General features: G+C 35.3%; 1 protein-coding gene across 2 annotated transcripts in view; it reads left to right on the top strand.

The window, feature by feature from the left end:
- Window positions 1-23,123, top strand: part of DENND1B (DENN domain containing 1B) — a 267,771-nt gene that overhangs the window by 195,254 nt on the left and 49,394 nt on the right. For both annotated transcript variants that reach the window (XM_058700921.1, XM_058700920.1), the window contains one exon: window positions 1,784-1,885. In XM_058700921.1, coding sequence (XP_058556904.1) covers window positions 1,784-1,885 — 102 coding nt within the window. The remainder of the gene's footprint in view (window positions 1-1,783; window positions 1,886-23,123) is intronic.

Genomic DNA, 23,123 nt, shown 5'->3' with positions numbered 1-23,123 from the left:
GTATATTTATATAAGTTAATCAAGTTTTTAAAATATATCATTTAAAATCTTCCCATAGCACTTAAGGCTGGCAGTAGTCAGTATCAAAATGCATAATTGCAGTTTTATTATGAGGTGTTGGCTGGCAGCTGATGGTAGATGACAACAATTAATAGATTATTAAATTGTCTTCTTTAATAATTTGTTTGAATTTTATATATTGTCTTCTGTAGCAGTGCTGTGTCAGAAGACTTGTTGTGATCGGTGTTCTGTATTTGTGCTACCTAAGAGGATCCACAGAACACTTGTGACAGTTGAACATTTCAGATGTGGCCAGTGTGAATGAGGAACTGAATTTTTAGTTTTGTTTAATTTTAGTAATTTAAATTTAAATAGCTACATGTGACTAGTGGCTAGTGTATTGAACAGTGCCAATCTATAGTGTCATTAGTTTCCATCAGACAGTGGTAACAGTTGAATTACTGTTAGATTATTAGTTTCATTATTTTGTTCATACAGGAGCCAATTTTCAGAATTTTACTTACAGATACCTATAATCAAGGCATTGAGTTGTCCTTAAAGTTAAATTATAATTAATCTTTTTTCTAAGGTCTGTTAGAAGGTGAACAGGCTCACTTTTTTTTTTTTTTTTTTTTTATTGCAACATAGAGATTGCTACAGGATTCATTATAATGAGTGGATCATTGTATTAACATTGATAATGGATTATCTCTGTTTTCATTTGGGTCATATAATTTAGCCACTTATCTTCACACGTATTGAACTGGCAAGAAGACCATTCAGGCTACTGAGGAAGTAGCAGGTGGTAGGGATCAGCCAGTAAGTGACAGTTTTCGAGGTCATGCATGGGAATAGATGGAATGAGTGGAATCTGTATTGAGAATTTAAGTTCTTGATAATTTGGAGGAGGAGCAGCTAAGGGAGCATAAGCTACCACAAGACACTTGCAAAGTTACGATTACTTAAAAAAAATAGGGTAAATTGAGGCAGGTACAAAGTGAGACTTATTCTAGAAAGTATTCAATCAGAATTGTGTTTGCAATCACGAAGAGAATGTTACTGTAAGAACTTGTAATTAATTTAAAAAGAAATTAATGATCAAATATAAATGGCAAAAATCATGCAGTAATTTTTATAGCAAGAGTGTTTTCTTTTTCTCTTTTTTTCCGTGTTTATTTATTTTAGAGACAGAGTGAGAGAGAGAGAGAGAGAGAGAGACCATGAGTTGGGGAGGGGCAGAGAGAGAGAGGGAGACACAGAATCTGAAACAGACTCCAGGCTCTGAGCTGTCAGCACACAGCCTCATGCGGGGCTCAAACTCAAGAACTGTGAGATCATGACCTGAGCCAAAATTGGACGCTTAACTGACTGAGCCACCCAGGCCCCCCGAAGGTGTTTTCTAATAAGGATAAAATTACAATTGCATACTCTTTTCAGCTATGCATGCTATTTTTAATACTCATAATTCAATCTAATAATATTAAACCTTTGTTTTTAGGTGATTCATTCTTACTCTGAGGAAGTGAAACTGAGCAATTTTAAGACCCCAGGGATCCTTGATTAGGAAGCTCTCGTAGAAGCTTATCAGTAGAGGAATATTTTTATGAGGCTGAAATTCAGCTATTATGTCTAAGGGTCTGTTTGACTCCCTTTAGACTTTCAGCACCTTGAGGTTGATTCTGTGTCTTACATTTCCTCTGTGACTCTCCATCTACCTCTTTAGAGAGACTGGTTCTCTCTGCTGACTTTCTTTTGAAACCAAAAAATCTTTATTTCTTTGTAGGGGGAGCCCATCACTTTCTGTGAGGAGAGTTTTGTAAAGCATCGTTCAAGTCTGATGAAACAGTTCTTGGAAACTGCAGTTAACCTCCAACTTTTCAAGCAGGTAAGAGTGGGCCTCCATATTTCCTTCTGTAACAGAAGATGACAGAAATGTAACAAATGCGTGGCACGTTTTTATCACTTTTATCAAAAGTTTGTCAAAACTCTGAATAATACTGTTCTAGAATTACAAGAAATTGTTCTTTCTTTTGTTAACTCTACAGTTACCTATGGCATGGCACTCTAGAAAGTTAAGTAATAGTAACTTTGTTATTAAAAAAAAAGTCTCCTCCAGGGTACTAATCTGACGGTCTGTGAAAGAGATTCATTCACAGTTACAAAACCAGCCCGACTAGTTTCATGTGAGCAATTAGGAGTTGGTTTGGTATGGTAGATTGATGAGGGTAAGCAAACTATTTTTGTAGGACAGTCCTAATGTAACTCAGCTTAGAAAAACAGACTTCATAATTATAAATTCAAAAATTCAGAAAAAAAGGTCATCATCATACTGTGTATCCCAATTTTTAGCTCAGAAAATCTAGTCACAATTTCAAAAAGCAGTAGCTTAACATCAGAATTGAGAACGTTTATATGTACTCATTCTTTCATTCCTGTGTGTGATCATAGCAAGTCTCTCAGTTGAGGCTCCTCTCAATTTCTGTTTACATAATTTAAATTAAGCTCTAAACACTTTATTTTCTTATTCCACATGATAATTTAAATGTCAAGTTACCTGTGTGAATTCATCGTTTAATGAAGACCAATAAAGTGCCATAAACTGCTCAGGACCAGGATACAAGCATGAGTAAAAATTCAATAGCTGAAACTGAAAATCTAATAGAATCCTTTGGACTGTTAAGAGAAAAGATCCCATGTAATTTGAGATAAGCTTCAAATTAAGTAAGCAATTTAATTTGATGGTGACAAAACCAATACTATTATCCATATTCTGAGGAAGTTTTAAACAATAATTAGAAAATACTCTGGGGGGGGGGGCGGGGGCTATAACTATCTTCTCATATGTGAAGGTTTAGGTTTACCTTAAAGAAAGGGTTACGTTTACCCAATACCTAAAAGAGGCAGAAGCAGCTTTGATAGCTTTTAGGATCAAAGATGTCTTACGAATTTCTGAAGATGGAGTGGGTTACTTTTGGTGCTCTGTCACTAGAGGGCTCCAATATAGATTGAATTACTTCCCAAGGTTGTAGAAGGATCAAGTGATGGTCTTTCTAAACGCTGAAGCGTACAGCACAATGCTGTCCTAAACCAGTCATCCAGTGCGTGTTTGTGGAGTTAAATAGTGATACCCTTTTTGTAGTTTCATCTGTCAAGGAGAGATAGTACTACTTCCCATTGTCAACTCTGAATTGTGAAGATCAATTCATATGGGGGTCAAGAATTGAACGGGTAGATAGAATATCTAACTTATGACGTAACCTTTGGCCATAAGACTGTAACCAAAATCTTTTCATTAGTTATAATTCACGTAGGGGCGCCTGGGTGGCGCAGTCGGTTGGGCGTCCGACTTCAGCCAGGTCACGATCTCGCACTCCGTGAGTTCGAGCCCCGCGTCAGGCTCTGGGCTGATGGCTCAGAGCCTGGAGCCTGTTTCCGATTCTGTGTCTCCCTCTCTCTCTGCCCCTCCCCCGTTCATGCTCTGTCTCTCTCTGTCCCAAAAATAAATAAATGTTGAAAAAAAAAAAAAAAATTTAAAAAAAAAAAAAAAATAATTCACATAGAGTAATTTTTGTATACTTACAATAAGCTCATATTTTTAGGAATCAGGTAGAGTTGGGTTAAATCTTGGCTTTCTCATGTAATAGCTGTTTGCTCATAAGTATCTGTCTCTTTTTCTTTAAAATAGAAATACCCCGTATCTCACAGGGTTGTGGTAAAGTTTATGTGAACTGATACATGTATACTCCCAGCAAAGTGCACAACACTTTGTAGAAGCTTATTAAATCTTAGTGTCTGCCTCATTTTAGAGCCATTACATTAATAAAGTATAAATCTATGCAGGATTATTTTTAAATATAACTTGGTCAAAAAGGCTAAATGTAGAATACTAAAGTGGTCAATTAAAATAGAACCCATTATATACACAACTTAGATAGTTTACATGCACCAATTGACCATGTTCTCAAACTTGATACCCTTTTATGACCCTTGAGAAAATGATACTTGAAGTTTGGGGATTTAAAAGATTCCTATTGACAGTTTCACAAACTTCTAAAGATGAATAAGTTCCAGAGATTCACTGTACAACATAGTGCCTAATTCTAGTCTATTAAAAGTCTATCTCATGGTAGTGTTCTTACACACACACACACACACACACACACACACACCCCAAAGGAACGCAAGGAAACTTTCGGAACTGTTGGATATTTTTATTACCTTGATTGTGGTGATTGTAGCAAAGTGTATACATATGTCCAAACTTAACACATTTTCTCCATTAGTTATGTTCAGTTTTTTGATTACCAATTACACTTTACTAAAACTTGGGGGGAAAGAAAAGAAACAAAAATAGAAATCAATTGGTAAAAAATTACCAACATAGATGAAGCCACAAAGAGACTATTGCTCTTTTTGAAAGAATATAAAAATATTCATTAGGTATAAATGATTGCTATTCATTATTATGAATTTGTGATCCATCATAGGTCAAGGACTCCTCCGGCTCTCTATTTAGCAGTGCTTATGCATCAAAATTGAGAGAACATGGGTCCAGGAGAGCAGCATATAATTTTAAGTTAAGAGTTAAAGTAGACTATTATTTCAGATAATACGGCCGGGAAGGATTCGGAGGTAACTTACGTACTGAAACAATTTTAAATGCAGTATTTAAAAAACTGTTTTGTGGTGTGGAACAGGAGACAAAGCCTAGTGCTTACTTCCCAAGTTGAAAAGTGTAACAGGAGACCCTACTCCCACAAATCTGGGATGACTGAGTGTAAAAGTAAACAAGAAATCAAACTGCTCCTTCCCTTTATTCATTTCCTGGTGATTGTACCTCCAAAGCACTGGTACTGAGTGGAGGGGAGGAAAAGGTGCTGCTGAAAAGTAAACACACCAGCCTGTACAGAAATTTGAAGTCTGAATTAATAATTTCTGATTTGGTCTGATACAACTCAAGCCAAGTTTACAGTGATCCTAAATTGTTAGCACTGTCAGGCCCTAGGCAGAAGCAAACACACATCTTCTCTTGAGGAACCCAGGTATCAAGGAATTCTCCCAGCTAAAATTCCAAAGATAAATTTCACCGTTAGAAATTATAAACATACAAGGAAAAAAAATCATGAGCAAGAACTAGCAGAAACAGAGGCCCAAAATTGACTTACAAAGATTTTAAATATTGGAATTATCAAAATTAGAATGTAAAATAACTATGCTTAAAATGTTCAAAGGAATTAGGGGTGCCTTGGTGGGTCAGTTGGTTAAGTGTCTGATTTTGGCTCAGGTTATGATCTTGTGGTACATGAGTTTGAGCCCCACATTGGGCTCTGTGCTGACAGCTCAGAGCCTGGAGTCTGCTTTGGATTCTCTGTCCCTCCCCCACTCATGCTCTTTCTCTCAAAATAAGTAAGTAAGTAAATAAATAAATAAATAAACAAACAAACAAACATTAAAAAGTAAAAAAAAAAAATAAGATGTTCAGAGGAATAGAAGACAAGCTTAGAAATGTTCAGTATATAGGGGCTCCTGGGTGATTCAATTAAGCGACCAACTTTGGCTTAGGTCATGATCTCATGGTTCATGAGTTCAAGCCCCATGTCAGGCTCTATGCTGACAGCTCAGAGCCTCGAGCCTGCTTTGGATTCTGTGTTTCTGTTTCTCTCTGCCCCTCCAGCACTCATGCTCTGTCTTTCTCTCTCTCAAAAATAAACAAACACTAAAAAAATGTTCAGGATATAAAAATATTAATGTGAAGCCAGTTTTTAAGACTGTAGCTTATAGGGGAGCCTGGGTGGCTCAGTTGGTTAAGCATCCGACTTCAGCTCAGGTCAGTATCTCACAATCTGTGAGTTTGAGCTCTGCATTGGGCTCTGTGCTGACAGCTCAGATCCTGGAGCCTGCTTTGTATTCTGTATCTCCCTCTCTCTGTGCCCCTCCCCTGCTCATGCTCTGTCTCTCTCTGTCCCTCAAAAATAAAATGAAAACATGAAAAAGACTGTAGCTAATAAAATTCTGGTAGGAAGTATGTAACTGAAATTGATGGAAATTGATGGGTTGAACAGCAGATCAGATCTAACTGAAGAGAGATTTACTAACCTGGAAGATATATCTGAAAAAGAAATTATCCAGAAGATAATGCAGAAGAATGAAGAAATAGAAAATATGAGAGGTTAATAGGCATGAAGGGTAGAATGAAAGTGTCAAAAGCCATTGGAATAAACTATAAAAGGAGAGGACAGAAAATGGAGGAGAGCGAGTAGTTCAAAGGACAATGCCCATACCAATAAAATATACCGTTGTATAAATTTAAGAAGTCCAGCATATCCAAACTGAATAAATAAAAAGAAATCTATAACTACACCATATATTCAGCTCTAAAACATTAAGTAAAAATGGAAAATTTTTAAAATAACAAGATGGGCAAGATAGATTACCTTCAGGGAGCAACATAGTGACAGCTGAGTTCACATTAGTAATCCAGAAGATACTACTGTATCTTCAGCATGTGGAGAAAAAATACCTAGAATCCTATGCTGACTAAAATACATTTTGGGGCACCTGGGTGGCTCAGTCAGTTAAGCGTCTGACTTCGGCCCAGGTCAGATCTCATGATTCATGGGTTTGAGCCCAGCATCAGGCTCTGTGCTGATAGCTCAGGGCCTGGAGCCTGCTTCTGATTCTGTGTCTCCCTGTCTCTCTCTTCCCGTCCCCTGCTCACACTGTCTCTCTCTGTCTCTCAAAAATAAATAAATGTAAAAAAAATTAAAAAAATATATCTTAATTATAGGAGTGATATAAAAACATTCCCCACCCCACCTGACCCTGCCCCTCCCCCCAAAAAACCTGAGTTTGCTCCTTGTGTTGACTTTATTGATGTGTCTTCTTTGTTCCGCCAAAATCCCCACTTACTTAATCAAGTGCAAATGCCAATCTTGGTGCTGCCGTGAAGGTATATATATATATATATACATATATATATATATATATATGTATATATATATATATATATGTGTGTGTATATATATATATATATATATATACACACACACACACATATATATATATATACATATATATGTATATATATATACACACACACATATATAAATATGTATATATATGTATATAATTAAAACTCCTTATCATTTGACTTTAAATAAGGAAGATTATTCTAGATAATTTAGGTAGGTCTGTCTGAATCAATTGGAAGACCTTAAACTCAGAACTGAGGTTTCCCTGGGACAGAGAAGAAATCCTATCCGTGGATGAGAGCTTTGGCTTCTATGGGTTTAGCCTGCTCATGATTTTTCCTTCCTGATGCTTGTCTTATGAATTTCAGACTTGCTTAGCTAGCCCCTATTATCATGTAAACCAATTCCCGGTAATAAATCTCACCTGTGTATGTGTATTTGTGTTTGTCTATTTATCATTATATCTCCTGTGTATCTCCTACTGGTTCTGCTTCTCTGATTGAACTCTGACTGCTATACCAGACAGCAGAAAGAAATCTTAAGGGAATACTTTAAGAAAGTACTTCAGGGAGAAAGAAAGTTTTCTCAGATCCAAGATGGAAGGTCTGAGATGCAAGAAGAAAGGAAGAACAAAATAAATGGTAAATAATGTGGATTAAATTAAAACGATGTTAACTGTATAACACAGGCAAATTCTTCCACATGTTCAAGAATCAAATGGTTTCGATTCAGATTCCAAAAATTTCCCATTTTGATTATGGAAAAAGGGAGATTCTCTTCAATTTATTTTGTGTGGCTAAGATCATCCTGATTCCAGATCCTAAAACAGCATGAGAAAAGAACCTTATAGGTGAGCCTCACTCACAATCACAAATGGAAACATTTAAGCAAAATATTTGCAGCCAATTCTAGCAATGTATTAAAAGGATACTACTTTATGAGCAGCTTTCATTTATTCCAGAAATTAAACGGCCATTGCATATTAGGAAATCTATGAATGTAATTTCCTACATTAGCCTATTATTAGAAAAATCATTAGATCATCTCAACAGATGCAGAAATTTTTCATAAAATTCCTGATAAAAACTAAAAAAGAGGCATGATTGAAAGCAATTTCAACAAACTTCATACTTAATATTAAATACTACCTCTGAAAAAGGTGTTAGCTATTACCTTTGGAATCCCTAGCATATATAATTTAGCCAAAAAAAAAAAAAAAAGATTTAGAAGACACTAAACTGACATTACTTTTATTTCTTTGAAGAGAGAGACAGGTTTCTTAAGACATGAAGGAATAGCTTAATAAGTTTGACTTTATCAAAATGAAAAACTTTGATTACCAAAAGACACCATATTTGTAATAAATACAAACCACACAAGGACATAGAATCTAGAATTCAAGAGAAAACAAAATAAGCAGGAACAGACATATTCATCCAATAGAGTTGTACAGAAGACTTGAGTTAGCACATGCAAATGGAGACACCTGAATGGCCGATAAAAGTGTGCAAGGTATCCAGCCTCATTTGGGGTCAGAGAACATCACATAAGAAAACACAATGAAATTTCACCATATACTCACCAGATTGGCCAAATTTAACAAAAACAAAAAACAAAAACAGAATCTCAAAATTTGGCAAAGGCACAGAGCAAGGGACCAAGTTTTAACTGTTCATGGGGGTATAAATTTGCACAAATAATTTAGAAAACACTGTGGCACTACCATTTAAAGTTAAATGTGCAAATTTCTTAGAAATTTCACTCTAAGTCTTGCACCAGAAATCATTTACTGACATTGCTTGTAAAAAGCAAAATACTGGCAGTAATCTCAGATGTTCATCAGTGTTAAAATGAACAAATCGTACAAACATTGTACAGTAGGAAAATTAAGCTGCAGCAAAACTGAAAATGAGTTAAATGAAAAAAATCACTAAAGAATTACTATGATGAGTCTTTTAATGTAATATTTAACAGGAAGAAAAATTACATAGTATATTATTTAGGGAGACATTTGTGTGGTAAAACTATAAAGGCAGACAAGGAGAGGACAACCTGAAGCAATTGTGGTCTTTTCTGTGGAGAGAGAGGGGCACTCAAGGAAGGACCTTCTAAGGAAGGGAATGTTCTGGTGGTTTGCTTTATTATTTAAACTTAATTATTTAAGGCACTATTATTTGAATTATCTAAGTACTGTATAAAAACATTTATATATATATATATATACACACATATATACGTGTGTGTATATATATATATATACGTATATATGTATATATACATATATATGTGTGTGTGTGTGTGTGTGTGTATATATATATATTTGTTTCCAGATCAGCTTGTTTCTATTGGACTGTTTTCACTGACAGTTGACTTCTTAACCTTTTGAGACCTCAGTTTCTGCATCTGTAAGATGAGTTAGAGTAAAAGGTCACTAAGTTTGAGATACCTTTCGACTCTAACATTCCTTGATATCATGAAATAAACATAGCTTAGACGGATGATAGTAGGTTCCATTTGGATAAATTCCTCTTTAGATAATGGATTTGGAAGGAATCCCAGAAACAGCTTCTTAAATCCACCATTCTGACATCACCATGTTTCTGTAGCTAACAGCTTTTACCGAGATTTAAGCCATTATTTTTAGGACTCTTACCTTTATCTCATATTATACTAACACAGTAAAGGAAATTATTTTCTTGTGTATATTGTTCGTTATAAAGGTCACTGGAACTAAAGTTTTTTCTGCTCATTTTATTATACACTTTTCCTGGCTAAAGACCATGACTGAATTTGGTGTGTTGACCCAAGAGCCTAGTATACAGCCACAGACTTATGGGATCTCCATGATATAGGCCCTTTTTTAGATGGCAACCTATATTTCTGTTAAGAAATGTATATAATAAGTAAGGAGCTCAAGCATAGATATATTTTTTTTCCTAAAATAATCTTGCTTGCTCATATTCTACCTTTATCAGAGAGGAAAATGATAGGAAAGATTCAAATTGGAAAAGGCTCTTTTGGTGTTCTTCCAAAACCCTTTCCTGCCTTTCATAGGACAATACAAATGTGTCTTTTTTAAACTTTTCCATCCAACAAAGTGCCCCTTGCGGTAGAAGAGAACACATGTTTTTGAAAAGAATAGGAATGTGACTATCAGAGACCATTGAAAAAGCACATTTAATAAAGCCATTTTGTATTTTTCAGAGACGTTTATATACATTGTGCATTCTATACCACAGTATAGCTGTGTTTATTTTAAAGTGAAAATGTTTTAAATAAATTACTGGTTAAAGTACCCTTCTCCTCCCTTCATCTTCAATTAAACTCAAGTTTTCAGGTAAATACATTGCATTCATTCTTTGGCTCTGAGTTCCTGGTCTCACCACCATGTGTAATGACATGCCTACCCCATTGTTAATAGCATTGACTCTGGAATGCTCTGGAATGCAGTAGATCTGGGTTTGTACCCTGGTGTGCCACTTTCTCAGAGTATCACACATGGTAAGGTGCTTGGTCTCTCTCTAAGCTTTAAATCCTTCCCCAGTTTCTTATACTAATGGACTCTCCAAATACCTTGAATATCCCTTCAAATACACCTTTCACGGAGTAAGGTTTTGTATATGCTGTACCATACAGCCAGTATTAATCCATTGTCATTCTTCCATAGTCTTCTCAAACATCAGCCCTTATCCAAATCAACATTTACCCTTACATCCGTTCTGTTCCCTTAGAGCTTTTGTTCATACCAGAGTTACAGCATTTAGTCTATGTTACTGTAATTTCCCTCTTACTGTGTTTTCCTTCACCTCTTTAAAGCTTTCCCTGATTTTCCTCCAGCTCACTAGGTCTGCACTCCTTTCTCTGTGCCTGTATTACTTTGAAAACATTTTGTTTGTTTATTCACTTTAACAGTTAAGTCTGAGCATCGTTTGTTGTTGTTGTTGTTGTTCTTGTTGTTGTTCTTGTTGGGTCCTGCTCCTCCAAGCACTTGAGATTCAGAGCTGTGTAACCCGCTTTCATGGAGTTGTGATTTCTAGTGAAGGGAATGGGTTAACATACAACAAATAAAAAGGAAAAATGTCAGCAAGTGGTAAGTTTAGAGGGTATGAGATATTGATTGGGTGCCTAATTTTAGACCAGAGGTTCAGAAAAGGCTTTACTGAAAAGGCGATACTTAAGAGAAATCTGAAGAAGGGAATTAGTTTTGAGAATATCAAAAGAGGAACATCATTTCGGGTAGAGGAAATTGCTATTGCAAAGACCCCAAGGAGGGAAAAGAACTCGGCATTTCCTAGGATCATAATTAAATCAACTGTGGGCAAGAAAGAAAGTTGCATCAGCTTAGGTTAGAAGAGCAGAAAGGGGACACAGATCTTGTAGGACTTTAAAGGCATGAGTTACAGTAGATTCTTTTTAAAAAACATTTTTAAATGTTTATTCTTTTTTGAGAGAAACATAGCCTGAGTGGGGGAGGAGCAGAGAGAGAGAGAGAGAGAGAGAGAATCCGAAGCAGGCTCCAGGCTCTGAGCTGTCAGCACAGAGCCTGACAGGGGGTTCAAACCCACAAATGGTGAGATCATAACCTAAGCTGAAGTCAGAACATCCAACTGACTAAGCCACCTAGGCATCCCTTGTTACATTATATTCTAAACAAAGCAATATGCTGTTGGAAAGCTTTAGCTGGGGTGTGACTGGATCTGATTTGTATTTTATAAAGATTGCCCAGATTGTGCTGTAATGGATTAGAGGAGAGAGAGGTGGGTCTCTACATGGGTCTGTTGCAATTGTTCAGGAGAGAAGTGATGGTGGATTGGATGAGGAAGGTAGTAGAAAAGACAAAGCAAAACAGAGCAGGGTTTGGTTATGTTTGGGAGGTGGAATTGCCAGTTCTTGCTGATGGGCTGACAAGAGTAGAGGGAAATGCAAAATCAAAGATGATACTTGTAGGTATATTTTTATATTGGCATTTCTAATAATTCTCTTTTTAGTTTACATATCAATTTTCTGTATAGATTGTGAGCTACTCCAGTACTAGGACCCATATGTGACTCAATTCTGTATGTGTAGTTGCTTGCATAGGATCTTGTTAATGCTGGTGCTAAATAAATATTAATAAAATTTCTCTGTACAGTGTTTCAAAGTTACTACTTATAAAAAGTGATTTTGAAGACTAAGATATTTACATACTACAGTGATTAACAGCCATACATTATATATAAGGACTCTAAGATTAGGGAGATGGATTTCTGCTTCATGAAAGTAAACTTTTCCTTATGACCGAAGAATACAATAACAAGTGTATATTTAATATATAAATAATAACATTAGTGTAAAAATCCTCAAGATCAATCCATTTCTGATGAGATCACTATTTCATGTCATTTGTAACCTATTTCGTGTTACTGGTAAACATGTCAACCAATTCCATCAAATTTTCCTTATATAAGGAACATACTTTTGTGGGTATAAGTAGAAAATTCTCATACCAGTTCATTAAGAGAATACTTATCAGAAAACTAAATTAAAATTCATTTAAAAAGTTTTTGATGGACCTTGAACAACTGTAGGGTCTAACACATCTATCGCTGTGAGGGAAAACCTGAAAATTTATGATTTGATAAAAATATATCCTTTGTAGTTGGGATGGGGGAGGGGGTTCGTGCTCAGCTAATCTTGAGAAGTACTCTGAAGATGTACTACCATGATACATAAGGAAAATTCAGTACCTATTATATAGCTTGATATTTATTTTTCTAAAAGCATTTGACAAAGTGCTACTTCAAAGATTGATAAGTAGATTACAGTGTTGGAATATGAGGTAAAATAAGATGATGTTTAAAGAGCTGATTTGGGCCCATAAAAATAACTTTCTGTATACTCAGTACTTAATTTCAGATACTAATTTATAACACGTATTTCAAAATTCATTGTGTAATAATTCTAAAAATTTAAATTAGAAATTTATCATGTAATGGCAAAACACTGGATGGTTATGTAGTTATTTATTTATTCGACCAACATTTATTTGGTAAGTACTATTTGAAAGTCCACTTGCCATGTGATGGTTAGTTTTTTCATATTTGTTATAGATTTTAAAACAATTGACACATTTCCCTAAGGTATTATTGTACACAGAAAAATTGTAACTTTATGGTGGAGAAGCCCAGCAGACCCCACCTTAACCAGATGATCAAGGTTAATGTCACCAGCAGTAGTAACATAAATTGACATTATGAACTCCCTGATGAGAGTCACTGTGGATACAATCACCCCTATGGTATTCTTGCCAAAATATATAACCTCCATCTAATAATAAGTGTACATCAGACAAGCCCACATTGAGGAGCATTCTACAGTATGATTGGGCAGTACTCTCCAAAAGTATCTAGATCCAAAGAAAGACTGATGAACCACAACTGGAAAAGACTGGATTAGATCCTGGAATAAAAAGAAGACTGTTGTAGAAAAACCACTGTAACCTAAGTATAGTCTGTAGATTATTTAGTAGTATTATAACTACTGTAACTATGTCAATTTCTTGCTTTTGATAAATGTGCCATGGTTATGTAAGATGTTATCATTAGGGGAAGTTAAGTGAAGTTTATGTGGGAACTCTCCATTCTGTTTTTGCATTCCTGTAAACCTAAAACTATTTCAAAATAAAAATTTTAAACAGATTCTTAAAAAAAAATGCCAATAGGACACTCACATTAAGGTATCTTAATATTTTCTTAACAGAGTCTCTTTCATGTCACTATTATTATCCTTTGTGTTATGGTTTCTCCTGAAAGGATAGCTTTTGTTACAGGTATAATGAAAAGAATCCTTGCTCTATTCCTCTTTAATGTACCTTTCTTGTATACGTATTTTTGTATTTGTGATATACTTTCTATTTTTTCCCTCCTTTTTTTCTAGGCTATTTCTTCAGTGTCCTTTAGAGTCACAGTTATCTCCCACCTCTCCCCTAATGTTATAGTCCCCTCTTTATCCTTAGACGTCTCAGATATCTCCCTGGGGGTTCTTATGTAAGACCACACTGCATTAATTACCTTTATGTGATAAGTCCCCAGCACATCTTTATCACAGAGTCACTGTGTGTAGTCACATAAATGTAAATACATGTGTGTGTTTGCCTAGTATATATCTTCATGATTATGTGTATATACATATACATACTCACACCCATACATACACATACCTCACCCATATACATACATACATCTGTACATGTACATACATACATGTCCCTCCTGCATCCTTTCTTTTGGGAACTAGTGCTACCGTGTTGCCTAAACCAGATAATGAGGAGTGTTCTTTTCCCATGTGTTCACTGCTGACCTTTCTTGCATCCAGTTTCCAGTTGTTTACTATGTTCCATTGATTGATCTTTCTAAATATTGCTTAGATTGTTTTATTCTCTCATTTCAATGTCAATGACTTATGTTGGATAACTGATAACTGTTTTTAGCCACCGTAAGCTATCCTCCATTCTATATTAACAATTGTTCTTTCTGAAAAGCAAATCTTGTCTTTTTCCTACTATATTTAGGATAAAGTTCAAACCCCTAGCCTGGCACACAAAATCCTTCTTCCCCTTTTGTCTGGAATACCTGTCCAGATGCCTTTGCTACAGCCATTCTAAGTTATTTACTATTAGGTCTCTGAAAACGATTTCATGTCTTCATGAACAGCCCACATTGAGGGGCATTCTACAATACGATTGAGCACTACTCTCCAGAAGTGTATAGATCACCAGCGGCAAGGAAAGACTGATGAGTTACAAATGGAAAAGATAAGATTAGAGCCTGGGAATAAAACAAGACATTAGTAGAAAAACCAGTGTAACCTGAATACAGTCTGTGGATTATTTAATAGCACTATATCTATGTTAATTTCTTACTTCTGAAAAAAAAAATAACTTGGATTGTAATAGATGCTTAACAAAGAGCGGGAGAGTAAAGGACAGTAATTATGAAGAAATGAAAATAACATTTGTTGAACCTGATCTATGAACTTAGATTGTAATCCAGGTTAATTTGTTTGGCTTTCTCGAGTTGTAAGCTCTGTAAAGACAAGGATCATTGTTTTTATCCTAATATTTAATACATGATAGACATTAATATTGTCAAATAAATAAAAACTGTTGAGTGACTCCTTGTTATAAGGAATAGATATGAAAATGTCTTGACAGTTTTGATGGAAGAGCTTATAAAATTGATTGTAATGACGCTAATTTAGGGATAATACAAAACTTGTAGGAGTCAAGTGTTACTGTCAAATAACTGTCAAGTTACTGTCAAGTGTTACCGAATGGTGTCTGTAACTTAAACGTGGAGTCACATAACGGTGTAGGGTGTAGAAATGAAAATTCAGTGACATCCAGTGTACTCTGTATACTTTGTGTTATGGCCCACTTTCTCTGACTTACAAGATGTTGAATAAAAGGAGTGAGTCAAAGGGTGAGCACCCAGTGCTCAGTGGGTTAAGCGTCTGACTTTGGCTCAGGTCATGATCTCATGGTTTGTGAGTTCGAGCCCCATGTCAGGCTCTGTGCTGACAGCTCAGAGCCTGGAGCCTGCTTCAGATTGTGTGTCTCCCTCTCTCTCTCTGCCTCTCCCCCACTCACATTCTGTCTCTCACTCTCTCAAAAATAAATAAACTTTACAAAATTTTTAAAAAGGAGTGAGTCAAAAGCCATGTCTTCCTTTTATGTCAGCTAGCGATTTTGGAAGATTTTAGAAAGCTTTTAACGTAAGTAATAGAATCCTATGAATTTCTACATCCTTAAAGGAAGCATGAAGGTACTTATGTATGGTATGTAATCTATAGCTAAGATCAACATATGCATTACTACTAAAGATTCAATAGGTTTGGAGTATTTGGAAACATTTGATATGTGAATTGTTGGGAGATGGTAATTGTATGATGCACTTATTTCATAACATGAAAAAATAATAAAACAATGTGGCATAGGAAAGATATGGAGACTTACTATCAGGAGGAAGAAATACACGAGGGGAGATAGCTTATCAGGACAAGGTATATATATATATATATATATATATATATATATATATATATATGGCATCCTTTGCTAACTTATTTCAATTAGTATTTTAAAAAGTGTTTCTCTAAATGGGGTCTCAAATGATCAGCATCAGTTTACCAATACAAATGGATATTCTTGAGTCTTATCTTCAAAATGTCTGGTTCAAGATGCCTGGATTAAAACCCAGGACTCTACATTATTAATGAGGTGCCATAACAATATATACACTAAAGTTTTGGAAACAGTCATCTAATTATTCTGTATTCTCTCAAGTCAGCAGTATAACTTGAGTGTCTACTATATTTGAGGTAGTGTTCTGGGTGTTAAGATATATTGGAGAACAAGGAAAAATAGAATTATCTGACTTTGTGAATCTTTTATTTTTAGTAGGTAGAGGACAAACAATAGATAAATTATGTGGAGTGTTCAAAGATGATTAAGTACTATGGAAAAGTAAATAGAACAGGAAGGGGGGTCCTATTGGGGGTTAGGGTGGAATTTAAAATAGTGTAGATTTTCATGGAATATGTGGCATTTGAACAACTACCTGAAAGGTGGTCAAAGATAGAAGCCGAGAGGAAGATTTGGAAAGCTGTTGCTGTAATCTTGGTGAGAAGTGATGGCATTTAAGAACTGGCTCAGGAAAGAGGATAACAGCTGAAGTCAGATTATGGATCCACTTTGAAGATAAAATCAGTGGATATTCTGAAAGATTTAATATGAAATGCGAGAAAGAAGACTCCCAGGTGTTTCCATGATTTCTTGTCTAAGAAACTGGTAGAATAGCTGTCATTCTACTGAAATGGGGAAGATTATGGGCAGGAAATATTTTGGTTAGAAGAATGAGTTCAGTTTGGGCCATATTAAGCTTGAGATGTCTATTAGACATCCAACTAGGATATTGGTTAGCAAATGGATAAGTAAGGCAGAGGAGAAAATTATACTAGAGATAGAAATTTGGGCGTCATCAGCATGGAGAGAACTTAAAGTCATTAGACTGGAGACCAAGTGAAATTATCAAAAGAGTGGCTATAAAGAGAAATGGCAAGAGGCCCATGGACTGGAAAATAGCAGAAGGCAATGGTGAAGGAGGCCAAGGGAGAGTGAGTGATCAGTGATGTAGGAGAGAATTCAGAGCAGTAGAGAAAGAATACCAAAGAAGAAGGGATCAACATTGTCAAAGTCTTGTGACAAGTGAATAAAAATAAGGATCTGGAATTGACCAGCGAATTCAGTAATGTGGAGACCTGATGACCTCAGCAAGCGCAAGTTTGCTGAAATGGTGAGGCAGAAATTGTGGCTGAAGCATGGGAGAAGAAGTGAAGATAAAAATACTCACAGCTCTTTTGAGATTTACTGTAAAGCGCAATGCAGAAATGGGCATGGCTAGAGAAGTAAATGGGGTCAAGGGGAGAAATAACGTGTGTGGAGCCTGGTGGGATGATCTGGTAGATACAGAAAGCTATATTCGGGAAAGCGGAAAAATTGTTAGTGGAGTTGGTCGTTGTGAGGAGCAGTTACTTCATGCACAGCGGGACAGAAGGCACAGACAGGGAGAAGACGAGGCGAAGGGGCTGGACACATGCGCTGCTTGGAGCTTGCACAATTTCTCTCTTAATGGCTTCAGTTTGTTTGTTTGTTTGTTTGTTTGTTTTTCTTACAGGTAATTAGGAAGCACGATCAGCTGAGAGGGAATGGGAGAAGTGGTTGGGTATTTAAGGAGGGAGAAACTACGAAGTCAGAGAGTGAATGGACTCGAGAAAAAACAGAATTGTCTGGCATCATTCAGAGCACGTTGGAAATGGCAGGTTGTGACTTTAAAATGAGAGTGGTCATCATGGTTGTCTGGATTTTCTCTCAATACCCAGAGCTTCCTACAGACCTACTGATTACATGCGTGCTCCTGCACCAGGGCGTTATTTATGCCGGTGGCTCCCTTTTCCTGGGATCGTCTTCTCCCATAAACTATGTGGCCTACTTCCTCACTGCTTTCAAGTCTTGACTCAGATGTCACCTTCATCATAATATCTGCCCTGACCACACTGTTTAAAATTGGAAGTTCCTTGCCCCAAACTCCCCAACCTTCCTTATGCAATTCTATCTTACTGTCCAACATTCATCACCTTCTAACACGCTACGTAATGTATTACCTTTTTTTATTTCATGCTTTCACTCCCCTTCTCCCCCACTAAATATTTAAGCATCACAAAAGATTTTTTTGTTATTGAATTATAATTGACATACAATATTAGTTGCAGATGTGCAAGATAGAGATTCAGTATTTTTATATATTATGAAATGATAATGATAGGTCTAGTCCCCATCTGTCCCCATACAGAGTCATTACAATACTAATGACTATATTCTCTATGCTGTTCTTTACATCCTTGTGACTTATTTATTTGATTACTGGAAGTTTGTACTGAATCCCTTTACCTGTCTCACCCATGCTCCCACCCCCTTTTCCTCTGGCAGCAAGCAGTTTGTTCTCTGTATATGTGAATCTGTGTCTGTTTTGTTTTGTTTTGTTCATCTGTTTTGCTTTTTTAGATTCCGCATATAAGTGAAATCATACAGCACTTGTCTTTCTCTTATTTCACCTAGCACAATACCCTCTAGGTCTATCCATATTGCAACAAATAGCCATATTTCATACATTTTATGGCTGAGTAATATTCTGTTGTATATATACACACCACATCTTCTTTATCCGTTCATCCATCGATGGACACCTAGGTCACTTTCATATCTTGGTTGTTGTCATAATGAATATAGGGGTACATACATCTTTTTGAATTAGTGTTTTCATTTTCTTTGAATAAATACCCAAAAATATTTCTTTCAGTAAATATCCAGAATTGCTGGACAGTGTGGTAGTTCTGTTGTTAATTTTTTTGAGGAACCTCCATACTGTTAGCGGCTGTACCAATTTATATTCCCATGCACAGAGCACAAGGGTTTCCTTTCATCCACATCCTCACCGACACTTCTTGTTTCTTGGGGTTTTTTTTTTTTTTTGATAATAGACATTTTGACAGTTTTGAAATATCTTGTTTTGATGTTCATTTCCCTGATGATTCATAATACTGAGCATCTTTTCAAATACCTATTGTCCATCTGCGTTTCTTCTTTGTAAAAATGTCTATTGCGGTCCTCTGCCCATTTTAAAAAACATTTTTTTTTTGTTATTGAGTTGTATGAGATCTTTATATAATTTGGGTATCAGTCTTTTATCTGTTAATATCATATGCTAATATCTTCTTCCATTCCATAGGTTGTCTTTCAATTTGTTGATGGTTTCCTTCATTGTGCAAAAGATTCTTGGTTTGACATAGTCCTGTTTGTTGATTTTTGCTTTTATTGCCCTTGCCTGAGGAGACATACAGGCCTATCTCAAGAAACCAGAAAGTCTCAAATTAAACAATCTAAGTGTAAAGGAACTAGAAAAAAGAACAAAGTCCAAAGTTAGTAGAGGGAAGGAAATAGTAAAGATCAGAGAGGAAATAAATGAAAATAAAGACTTTAAAAAAAACATTAGAAAAGATCAATGAAACTAATACCTGGTTCTTTGAAAGGATAAATGAAATACTAACCGTCAGTAGACTCATCAAGAAAAAAAGAAAGCTCACGAGGGCTTGAATTTTTGTGTTTTTTTTTTTATTTCTGTATTTCAGGCATCTAGAAAAGTACCTGGCCTGTAGTAAACATTGAATTATATTGAATTAATGATTGAATTAATTAATGGTATTGAATGATATTGAATTAATTATATTGAATTGAATGATTAAATTAATTCTATGGTCTGGTGGTCATGAAGTTTAACTGACTTCATTTTGTTGCAAATTATTTAAAGCCTATCTGTTGATATATCCTGGAGGATACTGTTGTTCCATTAATGTTGTTTTAAATTATCAGTTCTAATAATAAATTGCACTGAATGGGTTTTTTATACCCTTCAAAGTGTTTTCCTGTTCATTATACCATGGTAGTGTAATTTAGTATTTTTACAGTTTTATTTACCTAATATTTGAAATGGAATAAAAATAACAGTTTATTTCTGTTTCCTCATGTGCTTAATTCTCTAGGTTTAGCTCTAAACTGACCCACCTTATTCCCATTTGTTGTCGCAGTTTGTGTTTATATATAGCTACTAACCGAATGCCTTGCATCTAGCAGGTGTCTATAGATATCTGTTGACTTAATTTATTGTAACACTTTAGTGTAGTTTTCACTAACCTGTCAAGGTTTACTGAGCATTTATAAGAAGAAATATTTAAATTAGACTACTTATTCTTTTTTAGCCCTAGAGCATTATATAGAAGAGAGATTTTAAAGATCCGCTAGAAATGAATGTATTTGAGGCATAATTTTTTACTGTATGTAAATGTTTTCTCTAAATTGCTAAAGATTTCTGACTCATTAAAAATGTATTTTTCTCTAGCTCTCAAGCCTTTATTATACTGGTTATCTTACATTTGTGCCCAAGAAGAGTTTCTAAATATGAGATAAATTTTGAAATATGTTAATTTTTCCTCCAGGCTGAAAAAGGAATTGGGGAGTATAGATTTGTTTACTGGGATGCTCCAGTGCCTCTGCTGCTTTGCTTCAGTAACAAGACTGTCACGTTAGCACAAAAAACAGCACTTCATTCCCACTTCCCCAGCTTGGTAAAGAATTGCACCACCGACCCTCTCTCCCCAGAACAGTGGTTTTTTTGAGCTCCTTTAAAGTCAAAATCTTTAAAAATCATATAAGAATATTAAAATTTAATTATTGTCATCCTCAGAGTGTTGATGGATTGATGGCAATTAAATATTTATGTAACATATGTCTAGACCACTAAAGGCATTTAGAACACTGACCGATTAATAGCATAACTTGTTTTGGATTTTTAGATTAAATGCCAGAAATGCACGGACTGGTGAAGAATTAAAGACCTGTGAAAAGCATACAATTTGTCTCATAGAGGAAAGATACATTGTCTACTGGCCATATATTTAAGTTTACTCTGTGAATCTGATCAGAACATATTCTTTATATATACATCAGATTCACAGACTATATATATAGTTATATATATTTGTATATACAAACATATATATATATATATATATATATATATATATATATATATATAGTTATATATATTTGTAAAGAAGCTTACCACTAAGTCTACTCTTTATATTTTGTTGCATTTTTTTAACATTTATTTATTTTTGAGACAGAGACAGAGCATGAACGGGAGAGGGCAGAGAGAGAGGGAGACACAGAATCGGAAGCAGTCTCCAGGCTCTGAGCCATCAGCCCAGAGCCTGACGCGGGGCTCGAACTCACGGACCACGAGATCGTGACCTGAACTGAAGTCGGCCGCTTAACCGACTGACCACCCAGGCGCCCCTATTTTGTTGCATTTTTAAAACCTTTATTTTATATTGAATTGTATTTTAAAAATCAATGTGGTGAATGTCCATTTTCATTTAACAATATTATTCACTGAAGCCCACTTAAGACAATAGATAATTTCTTTAAATGGACTTGATTTCATATTAAGATGGTTATTTGAAGGTCAGAACACTTTGAAAAAGCTTAGCAATTACAGTATCACAAAGAGTAGCAGGAAGTAGTTTTGCTACTTAAAACATTTATCTTATAACCTGTCACACTACTTTAAGATTGGGTCGTAAGGGGACACCCGGGTGGTTCAGTTAAGTGTCGGACTCTTGATTCGGCTCAGGTCATGATCTGAGTTAAGCCCCGCATTGGGCTCTCTGCTGTCAGCATGGAACCTGCTTCGGATCCTTTCTGTCTCTCACTCTGCCCTTTCCCTGATCTCTCTCTCTCTCCCTCTCTCTCTCTCTCTCAAAAATAAACATTAAAAAAAAAAGATTGTGTCCTAAGGACTAATAAAATTCTTGCAATTATTGATGATTTGGAGGGAATATTATTACTGATCTTGATAATTATGTATATCCTTATTTTAATAAATTTTATCTACTTATAATTTATAAGAAAATTGTGGAATCTGTGCTATGGAATTATGTCTATGATATTTTTGAGATTTCCAATTATGTTATTTATGATTTGGTGTGATTATTTAGCATGTTTAGTTTCAGGTTTTAATTTTCACTTCTGGAATGAAAAGCAAAATATTAAGATTTATGTAAAAAGCATCATCTTAATGCAAACTCTTAAATTCCTTTAAAAATCTACTTGCAACCTAATGTTATGTTTTATCTGCGGCACTTTCATTGTTATTAACAGTGTTACTTGTCATTACTTGCAATTCCAAACCAATTCTTCCAAAACTAACAGTTACAAAGATACATGTTTACTATTATATGGGTAACTACTAGCCAAGTGACAGTTTACAGCACATTATAGAGTCATAACTTTCCAACAGATAATATTTTTTAGTTCAAAATTACTTCTCTGCAAAGTAGCTAAAAATGCTCTTACCGTTTTTTACTTACTATGAAATCCTCCAGAGTTACTAGAACGGAGTTACCATGGACCCACTCCACTTGAGAAAAAAGAAAAAAGGTGTTATTGGTTATTGAATTAAAAATAGAAAAAGGAATTTAGAGAACTGTTGCCTTCAGCATTTTTCTCCATTAATACCACTTCTCAGCTTACTCCTCGGTGTCTGTATTTGGGTGTACATATATAGAATATATACGTACAAAATCCATCTATTTTAAAAACAAACATTTTCATGAAAGATAAGTGTCTGTCACTAACAGGATTGTTTGCAGAGTCAGTGATAACACGTGGCATTTTACCAAGTGATTAATTTTTATTGGCTCGATTCACGAGTTCAGTAACACGAAGTAGTTACTCATGCTCGAAAATGCATGATCAGTAAATAGTTTGGGGATTTATCTCTTTTTAGACGTTGAACTGTTCCACTCAAACTAAAATGGATGGATTATTTCTAGTAAACATAAAAATGAAAACCTTTTAAAAAGTCTTGTAGTCTTAATCTTTTAAAGCAAATTAAGTCCCTTAAAAGGATGTCTTACTTTGTGCCATTCGTCAGTAATGTATTACTTAAAATTTATCATTTTGCTTCACCTTATTTTTTTCACAACGATACTTAGTCCATC

This window comes from Neofelis nebulosa, chromosome 15, assembly GCF_028018385.1.
Source record: "Neofelis nebulosa isolate mNeoNeb1 chromosome 15, mNeoNeb1.pri, whole genome shotgun sequence".
NCBI classification, from domain to species: domain Eukaryota; kingdom Metazoa; phylum Chordata; class Mammalia; order Carnivora; family Felidae; genus Neofelis; species Neofelis nebulosa.
The sequence above is the reverse complement of the archived record's forward strand: the minus strand, read 5'-3'. Positions and strand labels throughout refer to the sequence as shown.